Source organism: Podarcis muralis, chromosome 16, assembly GCF_964188315.1.
Source record: "Podarcis muralis chromosome 16, rPodMur119.hap1.1, whole genome shotgun sequence".
Taxonomy (NCBI): Eukaryota; Metazoa; Chordata; class Lepidosauria; order Squamata; family Lacertidae; genus Podarcis; species Podarcis muralis.
This window is the reverse complement of record NC_135670.1, coordinates 23,128,936-23,147,841: the sequence shown is the minus strand read 5'-3', so window position 1 is coordinate 23,147,841 and position 18,906 is coordinate 23,128,936. Positions and strand designations below refer to the sequence as shown.

The 18,906-nt window shown below is 49.4% G+C and overlaps 1 protein-coding gene and 1 long non-coding RNA gene across 2 annotated transcripts in view; one reads left to right on the top strand and one right to left on the bottom strand.

Annotated features, from left to right (window-relative positions):
* Window positions 1–207: 207 nt before the first annotated feature.
* Window positions 208–18,906, top strand: part of CABP7 (calcium binding protein 7) — a 55,978-nt gene continuing 37,279 nt past the window's right edge. The window contains exon 1 of the mRNA XM_028710732.2: window positions 208–1,055. Within this exon, the coding sequence (XP_028566565.1) occupies window positions 944–1,055 (112 nt within the window). The 5' untranslated portion in view covers window positions 208–943. The remainder of the gene's footprint in view (window positions 1,056–18,906) is intronic.
* LOC114586882 (uncharacterized) lies at window positions 3,763–5,440 on the bottom strand. Its single transcript, XR_003704197.2, has 2 exons — window positions 5,261–5,440; window positions 3,763–4,086 (listed from the first exon to the last, which is right to left on the bottom strand). It is a non-coding gene; the product is annotated as an uncharacterized LOC114586882 (long non-coding RNA).

The window sequence follows — 18,906 nt, the reverse complement described above, 5'->3', positions numbered from 1 at the left end:
GTGCTGGGTGTGTGTGTGCGCGTGAGAGGGGGAGACCGAGGGAGCAAGCAAAAGCGGGAAGAAGCCACACAGCTACACCGATTGGAGAGGCAAAGACTGCAAGAGAAAGGGAGATTAAATTAAAAAAAAAAAAAAAAATAGAAAGAGTCTGCCACTGAACTCCTACCGAGGGAAAACTTGCCACTGGGCTGGCACCCTCTCCCCCCCCTCCTCTTCTCCCACCCCCTCCCCATGTGCAACCTCAGGGAGCTGGCCTAGAGCCATGCTGTGCAGCATCTAGCTCCACGAGGTCTTCTGCAGCTGAGTATTTTTTTTCAGGCTCCAGCGAGGAAGGATTGCAGCCTTGCGTTGTGACACGCTCAGAGCCAGCAGCAAAGGGACAAGAGAGTTGCTGGTGAATGGAGAGGAACTGATTCTTCCTCTTCCTCCCCGGTTTCGAAGCTGGGGGTTTAGGAATTGGCTGCGGCGGGTGGCGAGGGGGGTGGGAGGGAGAGGAATCCTTTCGCCCCCGGAATTTTGCCACCTGGTTATTTGGATGCGGACAACAGGAGAAAGTCTCGCTGTGCTGTTCACCTGTGCAGAAGCAGCATCGGAGGCGGTTTTTGGAGAGAGAGAGCCCTTTCCACCGTGGCCCTAAATCTCTTCGAGGCCGGGGTGGCGAGGCTCCGATTTCAGCCGGAGTCGTCGGGATCTGCCGCGCCAAGGATCCGTTGTGACTAACATAACAACCACTTTTAAAAAAAAAAAAATATTAAAAGAGTTGCTGTTTCTGCTGTGGTTGGGGACAAGGAGGGGGCTTCTCTCTTTGGCTCCGGGAAGACCACAGGTAGTTCCGTGGCAGGTGCGAGCCCTGCCTCCCTTTCCTGCGCTGCTGTGTGTCCGGCCAGGTCGCTTCCTATGACATTTGGGATTAAAGTTTGGCTTTCTGAGAGCGGCTGCCACCATGCCTTTCCACCCAGTCACCGCGGCGTTAATGTACCGGGGCATTTATACCATCCCCAATATCCTTGCAACGGAGCAGCATCCTGTTGACATACCTGAAGATGAACTGGAAGGTGAGTCTGTTTTGGGAACAAGCGTTAAAAACCAAAACCAAACCGGGTGGTGGTGGTTGCTTTCTTCTCTCTCTCTTGGGATGAGAGAGATGGTCCGCAGCGGTGAAAAACAACCAAGGTAGAGATGGTGGCATCTCAGACCCGGGGTATTCTTCAGTGTTGACTTGGGTCTGTGTTGCAGGTAGAGAGGAGAGGGCAGGATGGGACCCGTTTGGGGTTTGTTTGTTTTTTTGGTCCTAGGGATTCCAGCAGTCGAGGAACTGGGGGTAAACCCCGAAATAACGCATCAGCCAGATGGAGATGGCTGGCTGGCTGGCGAAGCTATTGTGTGCTCGCGTGTCAGAGATTGTGTGTGCTTGCGCGTATACTGTAGATGTCACTTGGGAGGAAAAAGGGCAGGAGGGCGAGGAAAGAGAGGGGTCAGGAAGGGGGTGCAAGCCTGGCCAAGTCCGGATCAGGTCCGGGAAGTGAGGCGGAAACACCAGCAGCCTCAGGACGAGGAAGCTCCCCAACCCCGTAAGAAAGGATCTGGTTTGTTGAGGGAAAGGTGGAGGAAGTGGGGCGGTGGAAGGACCAGCTCCAGGTGGCTGTGAGGCCGGCAGGTATCCGATGGGGGGTGTCGCAGGTGGGGAGAAAACTTCCGTCCGCGCCCCCTTTCTCTTCCTCTCCTTCGCTTTTGCAACCACCATCTCTCTTTCTGTGGGAAGGGAGGTTTTCTGCAGTCCGTGCGTGGTGGTGGAACAGGTAGCGGAGGTGTGCATGGAGGGTTTGCTCCGGGCGCCCACGAAGGAGACGGACTCCTCCATGCGTCTCTCTCGCCAGCAAGGGACCCACTCCTGGCTTCATCCTGGAGTTGTAACTTGGGAAGCACGCACGCCAGCAACCCTCCTTCCCCTCCTAGATGCACCTGGGGCTGTGGATGCCCTAATGCAGGTGGGGTGCCCCACCACCATCCGGTCTGCCTTGGGCATCACCAAGCCTGACGGCGGTGGCCCCAATGCAGAAGAATGTATGTATGTATGTAATGGGGGGGGGGTGTCTGTGCCTGCTGCACCCGTGAGCTGAGGCTGTGAAGAGGGAGTCTCTCAAACCCCCCCATCACTTCCTTTCCACAGCTCGCCCCCCCCCCCACTCCAAGAGCTCCCGACCGTTCACTGCGCTTCCCCCGATTGAAATTCCGCTCGCCTCTCTTGAAGAATCCAATCTGTTTGGGTTGAAGGCGAAGCGGAGGAGAAGCCTCTCAAGCACCCCCCCCACACACACACTCAATCGCAACCAGCCCCCCCCCATCTCCGCCGCCTTCCCTTCCTTGCCTCAGTCAATCTATCGATTTGCCAAAGTCATCAGAGAGTGGCAGGGCGAGCGGGTTTGTTATTATTATTTTTCTTTTTTAGGAGAGGCTTAATGGAGATTGGCAGTGGGGTAGGGAAAGCGTGGAGAAGGGGGCGAGTGGTCAGAGCCCTTGAGTGTGTGCCGGGGGGGCAGGGGGCGGCTGTTGCTGTGTGTGACTGAGCACGGATCAACAAGTCCCTATCCGAAAAGTATCAAGGTCCTTAAGGAGCTGGCCCTGCTAGACTTATCTCTGTGGGAGGGGCTGTAGTTCAAATGCTTTGAGTGCAGAAGGTCCCGGGTTCCATCCCCGGCCTCTCCGTGCAGGACTGAGAATGTTGCCCATCTGAAACCCAGGAGAGCAGCTGCCGGTCCGTGTTGGAAATACTGAGCTAGGTGGACCGATGGAGAGCAGTAGCTCTGTGGCAGAGCACCGGCTTTGCATGCAAAGGATGTCAGGTCAAACCATTGGGTCCACCTAGCTCAGTATTTCCTACACTGGCTGGAAGCAGCTCTCGGGGTTTCAGAGAAGAGTCCTTTCCAGCCCTACTGGGACCTTCTGAATGCAAAGCAGCTGCTCTACCGCTGAGCTACTGCCCTTCCCCTAGGACGCATCTCATCCTCAGGAGCTATCCTTAAGGATGAGTCAGATCATTGGTCTGTTTAGCTCAGTATTGTCTGCACTGACTGGCAGTGGTTCTCTGGGGTTTCAGTCCTTCCTCTAAAGCTGTTTTCGGAGACTATACTGAGGGCGGTTTTTGAACCTCTTTTAGCTTGCCTGTTCACTTAACCCCTGCTGCTTACTCTCAGGGGCAGTTGCTCCCTGGGGTCTCAGGCCATTGACCCTTTTAGCTAGGGAGGCTGAACCAGCAGCCTTCTTCAAATCATGCTCAACCAGCAGCTCTTCATACAGGAGAATGCTATGGATAGCTACTAGCCATGATGCCTATGTTCTGCCTCCACCATGGGAGGCCACCATGCTCCTGAATACCAGTTGCTGGAAACTGCAGGCAGGGAGAATGCTCTTGTGCTTCGGTCCTGCTTGTAAGCTTCCCATTGGAGCATCTGGTTGGCCACTGTGAGATCAGGACGCTGGACAAGATGGGTCATTGGTGTGATCTAGCAAGTCCATCTTATGTTCTTCTGTTCCTCTTGCCTCCCCTAGTGAATGCTGGGCTGGATTTTCTGGTGCTTCCAGCGTCCTTAGAAGCTCCGTTTAGAAACGGCAGGGGTTGCTTTTTCCTTCCTAGTATTATTATTATTATTACTATTACTATTACTATTACTATTAAATTTATATATCACCCTTCATCCAAAGTTCACAGGGTGTTTCACAACATTAAACACAGAATTAAAACACAACACACACACACACATCTAAAAAGGTGCTCCTATCCAAGCCGATGTGTTTATTGCCCGCATAAAACCAAGGTAGGCTGGGTCATCCGGAAACAATGGTTTGCCTTTACTCACTGCTGGGCAATGCATGGAAAGATACTTGCCATTCCCCAGTTATTTCCCACCAGTTGTGCCAAACTAGCAGCCAGAGAGAGGAGGGGACCATTTCATAGGCAAGCCCCCTTGGCAGACAAGAGCTGCCTGCTGGGACATCACTGCTGTGCTGGATAATATCACTGTGCAGAAACCTGCTCTGAAGGTCCGCTTTGCCATCATGGCTTTCCTCTGCATGTGCCTATAATTGCTAGTAAGAGAGAGAGAGAGAGAGAGAGAGAGAGAGAGAGAGAGAGAGAGAGAGAGAGAGGAAGCTGCCTTATACTGAGTCAGACCACTGGGCTTTGTAGTCCAATATTGTCTACACTTACTGGCAGCAGCTCTTTGAGGTTTCAGGCAGAAACCCATACCCTGAAATTTCAGGGATTGAACCTTTTTGCATGGAAGGAATGTGCTGTACTAAAGGAAGCTAAATCACAGTGAGTCAAACCATTGCTTCATCTAGCTCGGTATTGTCTACACTGACTTGCAGCAGCTCTCCGGGGTTTCAGATGGGACGTTCCAAGCCCTACCCAGAGATGCCAGGGTTTGAACCTGGGACCTTCAGCATGAAAGGCAGGCCCCCTGCCATAGGAGGGTGTCCTATTCTGAGCCAGACCATTGGTCTGCCTAGCTCACTATTGTATACCCTGACTAGTTGTGGCTCTCCAGGGTTTGAGATGGGGGAAGGCTTCCTTTCCCAGCCCTGCTTGGAGATTCCTAGGATTAACCTGGGACTTTCTGCATGCAGAAAAGATCCTCTTCCCCTGAACCCACAGCCTGTCCCTACCACAAGGCTCTCCCTGCAAGCAGGGACCTCAGATGCAATAGTTTACTCTAGACAGTGGAAGAGAACCTCTCACCCTATGGGAGAGAGTAAAGGTAAAGGGACCCCTGACCATTAGGTCCAGTCACGGACGACACTGGGGTTGCGGCGCTCATCTCGCTTTATTGGCCGAGGGAGCTGGCGTACAGCTTTTGGGTCATGTGGCCAGCATGACTAAGCCACTTCTGGTGAACCAGAGCAGTGCACGCAAAAGCCATTTACCTTCCCACTGGAGTGGTACCTATGTATCTACTTGCACTTTGACGTGCTTTCGAACTGCTAGTTTGGCAGGAGCTGGGACCGAACAATGGGAGCTCACCCTGTTGCGGGGATTCGAACCGCCAACCTTCTGATTGGCAAGCCCTAGGCTCAGTGGTTTAACCCACAGTGCCACCCGCGTCCCCATACGGGAGAGAGTGAAGGGGTGCATTTGGGGACATCCTCAAGAAAGGGTCAAAATTGGCACACTTTGCTGTTGATTCTGCTCTACACTGAGATGGCTCCCAACTGCAGAGCCTGATATTACTGCCTAACACATGCAGTGGAACAGACGGCAAACCTTGGACATGGCGTGGTAGTATCTGCGCTGGCTTTCCTCTGATGCAGCAGTCATAAATGGGTGGGCAGTGGCATCTCCAAGACGACCTCTCTCTGTGTGTCGCAGGAGCACAACACCTTCACTGATCACCTAGTTTGCGATGGAGGGAGCATGTAGAAAAGAAGATGGGTCTCCTGCACCTTTCAGAGTTGCGTAAAGGAAAGGGGGATTTCAGCAGGTGTAGCTCGCCATGCCAATGATTGCTCAAATGCCCTTTGTATTCAACTATTAAAGGAGTGGAGGCAGGGTGGAGCATTGGAGGATGCCTGCACAAAGGAAAAGAAGAAGTTCCCTTATGTTGAGTGGGGCCATTGCTCCATCTAGCTCATTATTGTCGACACTGACCGGCAGCAGCACTCCAGGGTTTCAGGCAGGTAATATTCACTGCTTCATCTGGGGATGCCATTGGGAATTGAACCTGAGACCAGCTGCATGCAAGGCAGGTTCTCTACCACTGAGCTACTGCCTTTCTCCTAAAAATAAATTAAGATTCTAGTCCTTATGGTTTTTAAAAAAGAGAACTGAATTAAATAGGAATCAGACCATTGGTCCATCTAGTCCAATATGGTCTGCACTGACTGGAAGCAGCTCTGCAGGGTGTCAGACATGGAATCTCTCCCAGCCCTACTATGGCAGGGATTGAACCTGGGACCTGCTTTGACACTGGGCTATGGGTTTTCCATAGTGCCTTCCTCGAGGCTTTTCTCCAAACTGTGTTTTTCCATAGCTCATAGCATCTTTTGACTCATATCTGATCATCTGATTCATGGGTGCCTATTGATACTGTTCTCCTCCCAGAGCTACAGTTCCCAGAGCCAATTCCTCTTCACAGGGTATTCTGGGAATTGTGGCTCTAGGACAGAATAATGGGGAGGGGTGGGTCTTCTAACAACTCTCAGCACCCTGAGGTCGGTGGTTCGAATCCCTGCGACGGGGTGAGCTCCCGTTGCTCAGTCCCAGCTCCTACCAACCTAGCAGTTCGAAAGCACGTCAAAGTGCAAGTAGATAAATAGGTACCACTCCGGCGGGAAGGCAAACAGCGTTTCCATGCACTGCTCTGGTTTCAACAGAAGCACTTTAGTTATGCTGGCTATATGACCTGGACAAATGTCTGTGGACAAATGTCGGCTCCCTCGGCCAGTAAAGCGCGATGAGCGCCGCAATCCCAGAGTCGTTCGTGACTGGACTTAACTGTCAGGGGTCCCTTTACCTTTACCTTTTATGACAGTTTAAAGTGGCATCATAGTGCTTTAAATGTACAGTTTAAACCAGGCAAATCAGGAACCCTTGATGATCAACTGCAAACCATGCAGAGATCTTGCAAGTGCTCCTGGTTGGGGAACACTGGCTGGCAGCAGCTGTCTAGTGCTTCAGTCAGAGTGTCATTCCCAGCTGAGGATTGAACCTGGGCCCTTCTGCATGCAAGGCAGGTGCTCCACCACAAAGCCAGGGCACTTTCCTTAGCACGCAGGAGCACTGGTCCACTGGAAGCAGATAATGGTCCATCTAGCACATCATTGTCTGTGCTGACCAGCAGTGGTTCTCTAGGGTTTCACGGTGGAGTCTTCCTGGAGGTACCAAGGCTTGGGTTCCTGGGACCTTCTGCATGCAAATCCAGTGCTCTCCCTCCAAGCTACAGTCTTTCCTCCTCCAAGGTCTCTTGAAATTCAGCAGCATGGAATGCAATTCATCATCATCCTTAGCGCACATGCATGCAGATGCACCAAAACTATGCATGAGCACTAAGGTCCCAGGCAGAGGACAGGTTGGCACCTCACAGAATGGAGCTGGTGGCATAGATTCAAAGCTGTCAACATCACTGCAGTGTGTAGGACCGGTGTGCTTTTCTTGTGCACCTTCAACAACAGCAGCAAAAAGGAACACCTGCTCGTCTTTTGGATTAATGGGAGAAAGACAATTGTAGAATCAAGGAACAGAGAATGTGGAGAAACAGCAGTATTTGGAGCATAGCAATCTGTAATAATACGGCAGGTGGTGAGTTTTAATAGGCAACAAAGAGAAACCCAATTTTGTTTGTGATTTAACAAGAAGCTTCTTAATCGCACTTCTTCTCAAACCCGTACGTGATCTGGTGCGCAGAATACCCTTCGAAATTTGCCCTTCTACGAATTTTGCAGTGCAGTACTCCAACCGATGTGTACAAAAAACACATATCTTAGGAGGGAGGCTTGGAAATGTATACATTTGTGGAAGTAACCTACAAAAATACATTAGATCAGGGGACGTAGCTTGCAAAAAAATGTGCATATTAATCAAAAACGGCACACACACAAAAGTATTTATTAGAAGACGCTCATTCAAAAATGCTGATGGATTTTCCGTGAGGATTTTTAAAATTATTATTTTGCAATAAAGAAATAAATCGCGAATTGCTGCGGAAATGTGACAGGCTGAATGTATGACTGAACCACCGAGAAGCAGAGAAACCTAAAATGGGCTGATATCTCCATCCCCATGGAGGGGTGAGGAGGAATCCCTTGGGATGAGGCTGGGGGTGTCACATGAGCTCCTATCATTATTATTATTATTATTATTATTATTATTATTATTATTATTATTTTCTGCAAAATGTTGAAGGGCATGAAGATTTACCTTGGAGTTCTCTGCAACAGAGCAGGGACCTGCCTGCACTGCATCTCTCCACCACTTCTTCAGTGCCCAGAAAGAAATAACAAAAAAAATTGCCATCTCAATCACTGCCTAGGCGAGGCACCCTGTGTGATGCTCAGGTTGCCTCAGAACGATGCAAAGTGTTGGGGTGAAATCTCAGCAAATTGGGGCTGACTCCTCAAGACCTTTCTGGCAGGGATGTTGCCTAGCAGTCGGCTGCTGTGATTTCATTGCGATCTAACAGTACCATTGATTCGTACAATATGACAGGCCTGGGAGAGTGATGGTTTGCTCTTCCCAAGCTACGTGGATTATGCAACACAGGGGCGAGACTATCTTTCCATCAAAGTGCATCATCGTGCTTTTTACATAATACGGGCAAAGGGGCTATAACCTGGAGAACACAGGAGCTGGCGGCAATGCAGAGCAGATTACAGTTGCTTATCACTGCTGATACGTTTCTGAAGGCAGTCACTCTCCTGGTTCGCATTGTTATGATAATGATGGAGAAGGTGAGAGCTTTCTTGGGTTCAGGACAAGAGACAACCATTTCAAATTCTTTACTGTGTGAGACAGGGTTAGGGTGGGGTGGAGGAAGGCGTCTCAGCCTTGTTTAAAAATCTTGCCCTTGGATATTCGCACTGGAGAACTCAACCCAAAATGCCCGAGAATATGAAACTGCAAAAATAAAGCCTAGCTGGACAGCATTTTGCTGTGGTCATTTTGGAACCTCTCTGGGAAACTGCTGTTGACATTAGCAAAGCTGTGTTCGCAATGTTACCAATGCAATGGAGGTGGGTGGGAGGGAGAGAAGAGGGGGAGAAAATGTGCCTTTGGCACATAGCTGGCACATAGAGCCATTTTTGTGGCTTCTGATTACAGTCACACTGTGTGGCATTGAGGAGCGAGTTGTTTGTTACCCACAAACAGGTGTAATGATGTTCGTTTTTAAATGAAAAGCAGCTGCTGGGGGCTGAAATTCTGAGCAGATAAGAAGTGTGCTTAACCCTTTCTTTGCAAGCTGTGTTTGTACTTCATCTTCCAGCTAACATCCCACCCCTCACCGCCCTGTGGGCTTGCAAATTCTAGATGTGTGATTACTCAGGGCTTCCCCAGATCGACCTGAGATTTATTTATTTAATCTAGAGATTTCTGTGCTGTAACGAATCCTGGCTTCATCAGCTAGTGAGCACCAGGGTGACATAACATGCTCTCACCCCGCTCCCACTGTGGTTCATATCCGGCTCTTCAGTTCTGGTTATGTCAAGCCACAGTTTCCCATGACGTTCAACACAAGAAAATGCCGGCGGTATCAGTTTACAAGCTGAGAACTGAAATCTGGTTCAGACTATGCCATCTAATCTTGGAGATGTCTGAGGGTGCCTTATTGTAAATCTGGGAGCTGCCATTTTTACAATCCACAGGGCACCCAATATAGTGTTGCTCTGGGGTATTTTGGGAAGGTGAAATGCCAGCTCTTTGTGGACCAGAGCTGATCAGAGCTTCACTGATGTTGCTGCAGCCAGGCGAGTCCACTGAGGGCCACCACAAAGGAGAGCGTCCAATGATGTAGGAAGGGGCTCAATGGAAGGCGATTTGCTGGTGAGGTGTGCCCCACCTTAGAACTGGCTCTGGTGAAAACAGCAACCATTCCTCATTGTTTTTGCTACCCCCCCCCACAAGAGCTGGTAGATTGCCTTCTCAGTCTAGGAATTCTGTTATTTCCACTCCTAACAACCATCGATTCACTTTTTGGTGACACACCATACGTTTGAAGCACACAGTTTCCCCAAAGAAAGGAACTATAGTTTACCCCTCTCAGAGCTACCATTTCCATTTTACAGTTCTCAGGATTAAACTCATGCGCTTTAAATGTGCTCTTGATGTGCAATGTGTACGCAGTCTTCCTCCATGAGATCTTCTTGGAGTAAACAACTGATGGTGAATCTCTCCCAATATAACTGCCCAGCCATCTGTGTTTTGATGGGGATGCTTTTATAGAACCATAGAATTGTAGAGTTGGAAGCAGTGGCGTAGCGTGGGGGGTGCAGGGGGGGCCGGCCGCACCGGGCGCAACATCTGGGGTTAGGGCAAATCCACAGGTTAGGGGGCGCAAATCCACGGGTTAGGGGGCGCAAATTACTTGCCTTGCCCCGGGTGCTGACAACCCATGCTACGCCACTGGTTGGAAGGGAGCCAATGGGTTGTCTAGTCTGACCCCTGCAATGCAGGAACCACAGCTAAATAATCCCTGACAGGCAGCCATCCAACCTCTGCTTAAAAACCTGCAAGGAAGGAGTGTCCACCACGTCCCAAAGGAGTCCATTCCACTGTTCAACAGCTCTCACCATCAGAAAGTTACTCCTAATGTTTAGTTGGAATCTCCTTTCTTACCATTTGAATCCATCGTTTTGGGTCCTACCCTCTGGAGCAGTAGGAAACAAGCTTGCTCCACCTTCCATGGGACAGCCCATCAGATATTTGAAGGTGGCTATCCTATCACCTCTCAGTCTTCTCCTCTCAGGCTAAACATACTCAACAACAAACAAACAAACAAACAACAAGAACAATTTATTATTTATACCCCGCCCATCTGGCTGGGTTTCCCCAGTCACTCTGGGTGGCTCCCAACAGAATATTAAAAACACAATAAAACATCAAACATTAAAAGCTTCCCTGAACAGAGCTGCCTTCAGATATCTTCTAAAAGTCAGATAGCTGTTTATTTCCTTGACATCTGATGGGAGGGCATTTCCACAGGGTGGGCGCCACTACTGAGAAGGCCCTCTGCCTGGTTCCCTGTAACCTCACTTCTCGCAGGGAGGGAACCGCCAGAAGGCCCTCGGAGCTGGACCTCAGTGTCTGGGCTGAACAATGGGGGTGGAGACGCTCCTTCAGATATACTGAGCCAAGGCCGTTTAGGGTCAGCACCAACACTGTGAACTGTGCTCGGAAACTTACTGGGAGCCAATGTAGGTCTTTCAGGACTGGTGTTTTATGGTCTTGGTGACAACTCCCAGTCACCAGTCTAGCTGCCACATTCTGGATTAGCTGTAGTTTCCAGGTCACCATCAAAGCTAACCCAACGTAGAGCACATTGCAGTAGTCCAAGCAGGGGATAACCTGAGCATGCACCACTCTGGTGAGACAGTCTGCGGGCAGGTAGGCTCTCAGCCTGCATACCAGATGGAGCTGGTAGACAGCTGCCCTGGACACAGAATTGACCTGCGTCTCCATGGACAGCTGTGAGTCCAATATGACTCCCAGGCTGCACACCTAGTCCTTCAGGGGCAGTTACCCCATTCAGATCCAGGGAGTCCCCCACATTCAGGACCAGTTGAGTCCCTTCAACTGTTCCTAATGAGGCTTGGCTTCCAGTGCCTTGATCAATCCTCTGCACACCTTCCAGCTTGTCAATCTCATCCTTAAACTATGGTGCCCAGAACTGGACACAGGTGGGCTCTGACCAAGGCAAAATAGAGTGGTACTATTAATTCCCTTGATCTGGACACTCGACTTCTGTTGAGTTAGCCTAGAATGGCATTAGCTTTTTTTGCTGCTGCATCACACTGTTGACTCACTATGAGAACAGCTGTTCTCGGCTTCATTCCACATAGTGACCATTTTGAACCTTGTAGCATTGCTAGTGGGAACCCCTGAAATTTTGCCTGCTTTGCAAATCTGTGCTATTATTTGATCAGTCTCCTTTCAGCTCCTCCTGCCTGCAGGGAGACATTAAGCAGGAGCTCAGCTCTTTAAAAGATGGTAGCAGGCGGGTGAAATGGCTGGTGGTTTGCTGCTCCTGGTTTGCATAATGAAGCTTTTGGGAGCCTGGCCAAGGCTTCCTGTTTTATTTATTTCATGAAATTTATACATTGCTTCATTTTAAAAAAAACACACACACTTACAAAAAATGCCTCGGAGTGGCTTACAAAAGATAAAACAGTAAAATCAATTGGGGGTGGGATACAACCTTGTTGTTGTTGTTGTTTAGTCGTTTAGTCATGTCTGACTCTTTGTGACCCCATGGACCAGAGCATGCCAGGCACTCCTGTCTTCCACTGCCTCCCGCAGTTTGGTCAAACTCATGCTGGTAGCTTTGAGAACACTATCCAACCATCTCGTCCTCTGTCGTCCCCTTCTCCTTGTGCCCTCCATCTTTCCCAACATCAAGGTCTTTTCCAGGGAGTCTTCTCTTCTCATGAGGTGGCCAAAGCATTGGAGCCTCAGCTTCACGATCTGTCCTTCCAGTGAACACTCAGGGCTGATTTCCTTCAGAATGGAGAGGTTTGATCTTCTTGCAGTCCATGGGACTCTCAAGAGTCTCCTCCAGCACCATAATTCAAAAGCATCAATTCTTTGGCAATCAGTCTTCTTTATGGTCCAGCTCTCACTTCCATACATCACTACTGGGAAAACCATAGCTTTAACTACACGGACCTTTGTTGGCAAGGTGATGTCTCTGCTTAAAACATACAAAAGTTGAACTAGTAAAACAGATTAGAATTGCCCCAGCTTTCTAAGCATCTTGGCTGCAGACAGCGTGAGTTTGGGAGGCTTTGCTCTCCCCCAATCCCCGTAGTAACACTATGCCATGGGTCAGCAAACTTTTTCAGCAGGGGGCCAGTCCACTGTCCCTCAGCCCTTGTGGGGGCCGGACTATATTTTGAGGGGGGAAATGAATGAATTCCTATGCCCCACAAATAACCCAGAGAGGCATTTTAAATAAAAGGACACATTCTACTCATGTAAAAACACGCTGATTCCCGGATCATCCGCAGGCGGGATTGAGAAGGCGATTGGGCTGGATCTGGCCCCCCGGGCCTTAGTTTGCTGACCCCTGCACTATGCCCTTTTCCAAACAGATTACTGGTTATAACATACACTCCAGGTGTCCTCATTGAGCGAGGGCATCCCCTCTTCCTGGCTCCCTGTTTCCAAATAAATCACGATTATTCCCTTGGAGGTTGTTTTGAGCACATGCCAAATGTTGTTTATTTGCCGACGGAGGCCATAACGTTTCTGAAGACCGGTTGCTAGAAACTGCAAGAGGAGAGAGAGTGCCTTTGCAATTGTGCCCTGCTTGCAGGTTTCCCACAGCATCTTGCTGGCCACTGTGAGAACGGGATGCTGGACTAGATGGGCCCCTCATTGGCCTGATCCAGTACAGTCCTTTTCGGTTCTTAATGCTTCTTAGTATCAGCTGCTGGAGACTGCAGGAGGGGAAAGTGTTCTTGGATTTGGGTCCTGCTTTGGGGCACCTGGGTGGCAACTGTGAAGACTAGATACTGAGCAGGATGGGACCTTGGCCTGATCCAGCCGGCGGAATGGAAATCTGAGAAGAATGGAATGGCAGGTTTCTTGAAAGGGGATGTTCCGCACTGGGTTCTGAAGCAGGGTGTGCAAATTAGGCAACCCTAACATAAAGTTTCATCTCACAATGGATCTGGGTGTGCTTTTCACAGAACAGCTGCAGCTCGGAACATTCTCAGCTACATTTATTATCTGGAGTGGGCTGGAAAAAAGGCTCAGGCACACGGCATCCTGTCTGCCTGTCTGTGCACGTTCCTGCAAAGTTAATTTTTTTTAATAATAAAAAATGTGTCTTCAAATATGGGGACAAGGGGTATCATAGGGAAAGGGGCTTGTTCTTTTGAAGTAACGGTTGGCATGTTTGCATGCTGGAAATTGCTTTTGTGGAGTGCTCACAAGAAGGACAGATCCTGAAGCTGAGGCTCCAATACTTTGGCCACCTCATGAGAAGAGAAGACTCCCTGGAAAAGACCCTGATGTTGGGAAAGATGGAGGGAACAAGGAGAACGGGACGACAGAGGACGAGATGGTTGGACAGTATTCTCAAAGCTACCAGCATGAGTTTTACCAAACTGCGGGAGGCAATGGAAGACAGAAGTGCCTGGCGTGCTCTGGTCCAGGGGGTCACGAAGAGTCGGACACGACTAAACAACAACAGTCGGTTAGTGTGTGGTGCGGATAACTCCAAGGTCACAGGATCAATCCCCATATGGGACAGCTGCATATTCCCACATTGCACGCGGTTGGACTAGATGATCCTCAGGGTCCCCTCCAACTCTACAATTTTATGATTCTATTAAATAACTTGATACGAATAAGATTTTGCTTTGCCAGTAGCAGCAGCCATTTTTATTTATTTGTTGCATAACATTTATACACCACTCAATAGTTGTTGTTGTTTTTTAAAAAAACACCCCTCAAAGTGGTTTACAAAAATGATAAAACAATAAAAATATCTGTCAGAGCTGCCCCTGGTCCCAGCTCACAGAGGACCAACGCCAGTCCGTCGTTATATTAAATAGCTTTTATTGAAGTTCAGTTTCTCATTTACAGCCACGGCGCGCAGCTCTACGTCTGAAACCCTAGACCGCCGAAGCTCCGTCTGAGTCTCCTCCCCCCAGACACCAGTTTAAGACCCTAGCCTTGCTCCACCTCTTCCTCTGCTCCCTTTTCCTCTGGGTCCGCTTGTCCGCCGAGGTCTTGCCCTTCCTAGACTCTTCTGAGGCTGAATCCCCTGAGTCTTCCCCCTCCCTCCGGCGAGCTTTAGGACCTGGTTCCCAATCCGTGCTTTCTGCTGTCCCGCGCGCCTGTACATTTGAACTTGGCGCGCGCGCCCAGCCTGCCACCTTCCTCCTGACCGTTATACTGCTCCTGTCACTGCTTCCCTCTTCGGGGATGCCAGCTGGGCTTGACTCCTCCTCCCTGCTTGCCGGAGGAGACGCTGACTCTGACCTATGGGGCTCTACCCCCCCCACTACGCTCTGGTGGGGAAGCTGGCCCTGATTTCCAGCTACTGCTTTGGGAGTCTCCGCTGGCCCCCTGCTTCTGGTGTGTCCCCCCTGGGACCCCCCTTGCCCTGGCCATCGGCGCCCCCTTCTGGGAATCTTCTGATTCACTGGAGAGGCTTATGGAATCTCTCGGGTCACTGTCATTCTGCCCTCCGCTGCCCTCAGATTCTTCCCCTTCACTCTCCATTTCCTCTCTCCCCTGCGCCTCTGCTCCTGAGCCCCTGACAATATCAATAAGAAAAAATAACAACAATGATTTAAGACTTAAGTTAAAATAACAATAGACTAAAAAAAAACAACTCACATCTGAGTACGCTTGTCTAAACAAAAATGTTTTTAGTAGGCACTGAAAAGAAACCAGTGAAGGCACCTGCCTGATGTTGATAGGCTAGGACGCTTGAAAGTCCCGGGTTCAAGTCTCCCTCTGTTGGGCTGCTTGGTACAAAATAGCTTGTTCATCGCAAAAAAAGGCAGGGAAAATAATCCCACAAATGAGAATCTTATACAGAGAAGTGTGGAGAGGGCAGGACTATAGCTTAGGGGGAAAGCATCCATCTTGAATGCAGAAAGTATGAGGTTCAATTCCTGGTGTCTCCAGAAAGGGCTGAGGAGAGTCTTGCTTGAAACCATGGAGAGATTCTGCCAGTCAACACTGAACTGGATGGACCAGTGGTCTGACCTGGAGTAAGGGAGCTTCCTATATTAAAAATTGTGTTTGTATCTTGTATCTTATTCTCTGCACTGCCCTGAGCTTTTGGGATGATGGGCACATAGGTGCCAACTCCCTGGTCCCCTGGGTGCCCAAGCACCCACAAAGTTCCCCGTGAAGGGGCCGGGCACCCACAAATTTTAGTACCAGGGCCATGCACACTGCATGGCACCCACAGCCCTGGGCACCCACAGTTGCAGAGCCAAGTTGGCACTCCTGACGGACAGTATATAAATTTAAGAAATACATCAAAATACAGGGCTGGGTTTAAATCATTCTCACTCAAAGCAGTCCCACTGAAATCAATTGGCCTCACTGAAGACCTCTTGGTTTATGTAAGTCACTGAAGGACCACAGCTCAGTGGTAGAGCACCTGCTTGGCATGCAGAAAGTCCCAAGCTGACATCTCCAAGTAGGTCTAGGAAGGACTCTTACCTGGACAGCTGCTGCCAGTCAGTGTAGGCAATACTAATCTACGTGAACCAGCAATCTGACTCAGCATAAGGCACCTTCTTATGTTCCAATGTGCAAGCATGGCTAACAATGCAATCTTAACCACGTCTGCTCAGAAGTACGTCCCACTTGAATTCAGTGGGGTTACTTGCAGGTACAGTGGTACCTGGGGTTACATACGCTTCAGGTTACATACACTTCAGGTTACAGACTCCGCTAACCCAGAAATAGTACCTCAGGTTAAAGAACTTTGTTTCAGGATGAGAACAGAAATCGTGCTCTGGCGGCGCAGTGGCAGCAGGAGGCCCCATTAGGTAAAGTGGTGCTTCATGTTAAGAACAGTTTCAGGTTAAGAACGGACCTCCAGAATGAATTAAGTACTTAACCCAAGGTACCACTGTAATCGGATCCTCAGCCTGGATACAATTTACCAAGGAGAATTTAGAAGAGGTCTTTTGGAAATAAATCCCTTCTTCTCTTCTCCATGACCCACACCATGTTCGTACCTTCTGGGGGCTGATGCTACTTGGACCTGGGGGTTCCTGTCTGAGAAACCTCACTGCTCTACATCCACATCATCGCAAAATGAATTTGCATTTCCCTGGTCCTCCTGGGGTGATTTACAGCTCTGGACACCGCAGGACATGGGTAGATCAAAGTCCAATGTGTCGCAGCCCAGGTAAATAGAAATCGAGCGCAGCTGGTAATCGAGATGGAATTCTAGTTCTCTTTGCAGGAAAGGACATGTGTAGGTCTGAGCTGTGATGCTCAATGGAAATGCTTGTTATTCAGAAAGAAAGAAAAATGCACTAGGCCAGTGTTTGTCAACCCGATACCCTCCAGATGTTTGGGGAGGCAACCTCCATCAGCCCCAGCCAAATAAATGGTTGTGCTGATGGGTCCAAAATATCTTGTTCCCCCATACTGTGTAGGGAGTTTGGATTTGATATTGCACTTTTTCACTACCCGAAGGAGTCTCAAAGCGGCTAACAATCTCCTTTCCCTTCCTCCCCCACAACAAACACTCTGTGAGGTGAGTGGGGCTGAGAGACTTCAAAGAAGTGTGACTAGCCCAAGGTCACCCAGCAGCTGCATGTGGAGGAGCGGGGAATCGAACCCAGTTCACCAGATTACAAGTCCACTGCTCTTAACCACTACACCACACTGGCTCTCTATATAATATCTATATGTAATATCTATATGAATCCTCCGGGAACTGACATCCAGGGATTTGGAGCATAAGAACTATAAGAAGAGCCTGCAGGATCAGGCCAATGGCCCATCTAGTCCAGCATCTGGTCAACCAGATGCCCCCAAAGAGAAACTCGCTAGCAGGACCTGGGAGCAACAGCACCTTGCCCCTCCTGTGGCTTCCAGAAACTGGCATTTAGAAGCCTTACTGCCTCAACTGTGCAAGGAGAGCAAAGTCATTGTGGCTAGCAGCCCTTGAGAGCCTTCCATGAATTTGTTTAATCCTCTTTGAAAGCCATCCAAGTGGGTGGTCCTCACCGCCTCCTGTGGCAGTGAGTTCCGTAGTTTAACTATGCATTGGATGAAGAAATCCTTTCTTTTAGCTGTCCCGAATCTTCTAACATTCAGCCTCGTGAGATGTCCATGAGGTTTAGTGTTTAAGAGGAAAAGAGTGGGGCAGGAAGATGAGAACATGAAAGCACTATACAGTCGTATCTTTGATCCCAAATGCCTTGCGAGTTGAACGTTTTGGCTCCCGAACACCGCAGACCTGGAAGTGGGTGTTCTGGTTTGTGAATGTTCTTTGGAACCCAAACTTCCAACGTGGGTTCCATGGCTTCCAATTGGCTGCAGGAGCTTTCTGCAGCCAATCAGAAGCCCCGCCTTGGTTTCTGAACGTTTTGGAAGTCGAACGGACTTCTGGAACGGATTCTGTTTGACTTCCAAGGTACTACTGTACTGGCTGCCTGTCAGTTGTCCAGAATTGGTGTTATTTAGAAGTGCCAGTTGCTTGACCCTCACAAGCAATTGAGCTGCGGCGTCTGAGCCATCTTCAAGGACAGCCCCACGGAGATTGCACTGCGGCAGTCTAGCCTGCATGTGACCAGAACACATGCAACTGTGGCAAGGTCCATCTTCTTTAAACGAGGTTTAAACAGCTGACAAGTCATCCTCAGTGGATAAAAGGGTTTTATTGTGGCCACAAGAGGCAAAAAAAATTGTAAGGATCTCTGTGGTGGTGCCCAGGGGGAATTGTGCAATTACACCAGGAGTAAACTTATGGACTGCAATGTAGCTGCTTTTTTTGATGCAAAATAACAAAACAGAAGCTTTGGGCTGCAAAGAAGAAACAAAGGAGGGAAGAGATTTCTGGAGACCCAGAGGGCAGAGGGAGCTTCAACTGATCTTCACTGGAGACGCCTCCGGCGGTGTTTGGAGAATGGGAAAAAACGCCCTCGGCATAGCAAAATGTTTGTAGCTGGAGGGGAGAGGAGGAGAACATATCTTCCCATAAATGCAATCTTTTCTCCTCTGCTTTTTCTTATTATGTTTAGAGGCTCTGTTTATATTTATTGAGTGGGCTGTCAAAGCTTCTCCAACGGCCGCTGTGAATCAGAGCTCGGCTGGTGCACCTTCGGATCTAGGCCCAAAGAGGAGGCAGCTGCCATAAATGGGGGGGGGGGATGTGCCTGGCATCTCCACTAGGAATGATAGCAGTGGGAAGAGAGTGCCAGCCTCACTAAAGAGGCACTGGGGGAAAGCCATAGCTCAGTGGTTGGAGCACCTGCCTTGCTTTTAGAAGGTCCCAGGTGCTACCCTTGACATCTCCAGGTAAGGCTTGGAGAGTTTCCTGACATCAACCCTGCCTGAAACTCTAATTAATTACTTGTTTTAATTTTATTTTGCAAACCACCCTGAGATCTTATGATACAGAATATATAAATATAATTAACATCAACAACAATAATAATAGCAACCCTGGAATGCTGCTGCCAGACCAATGTTCTGACTCAGTCTATACC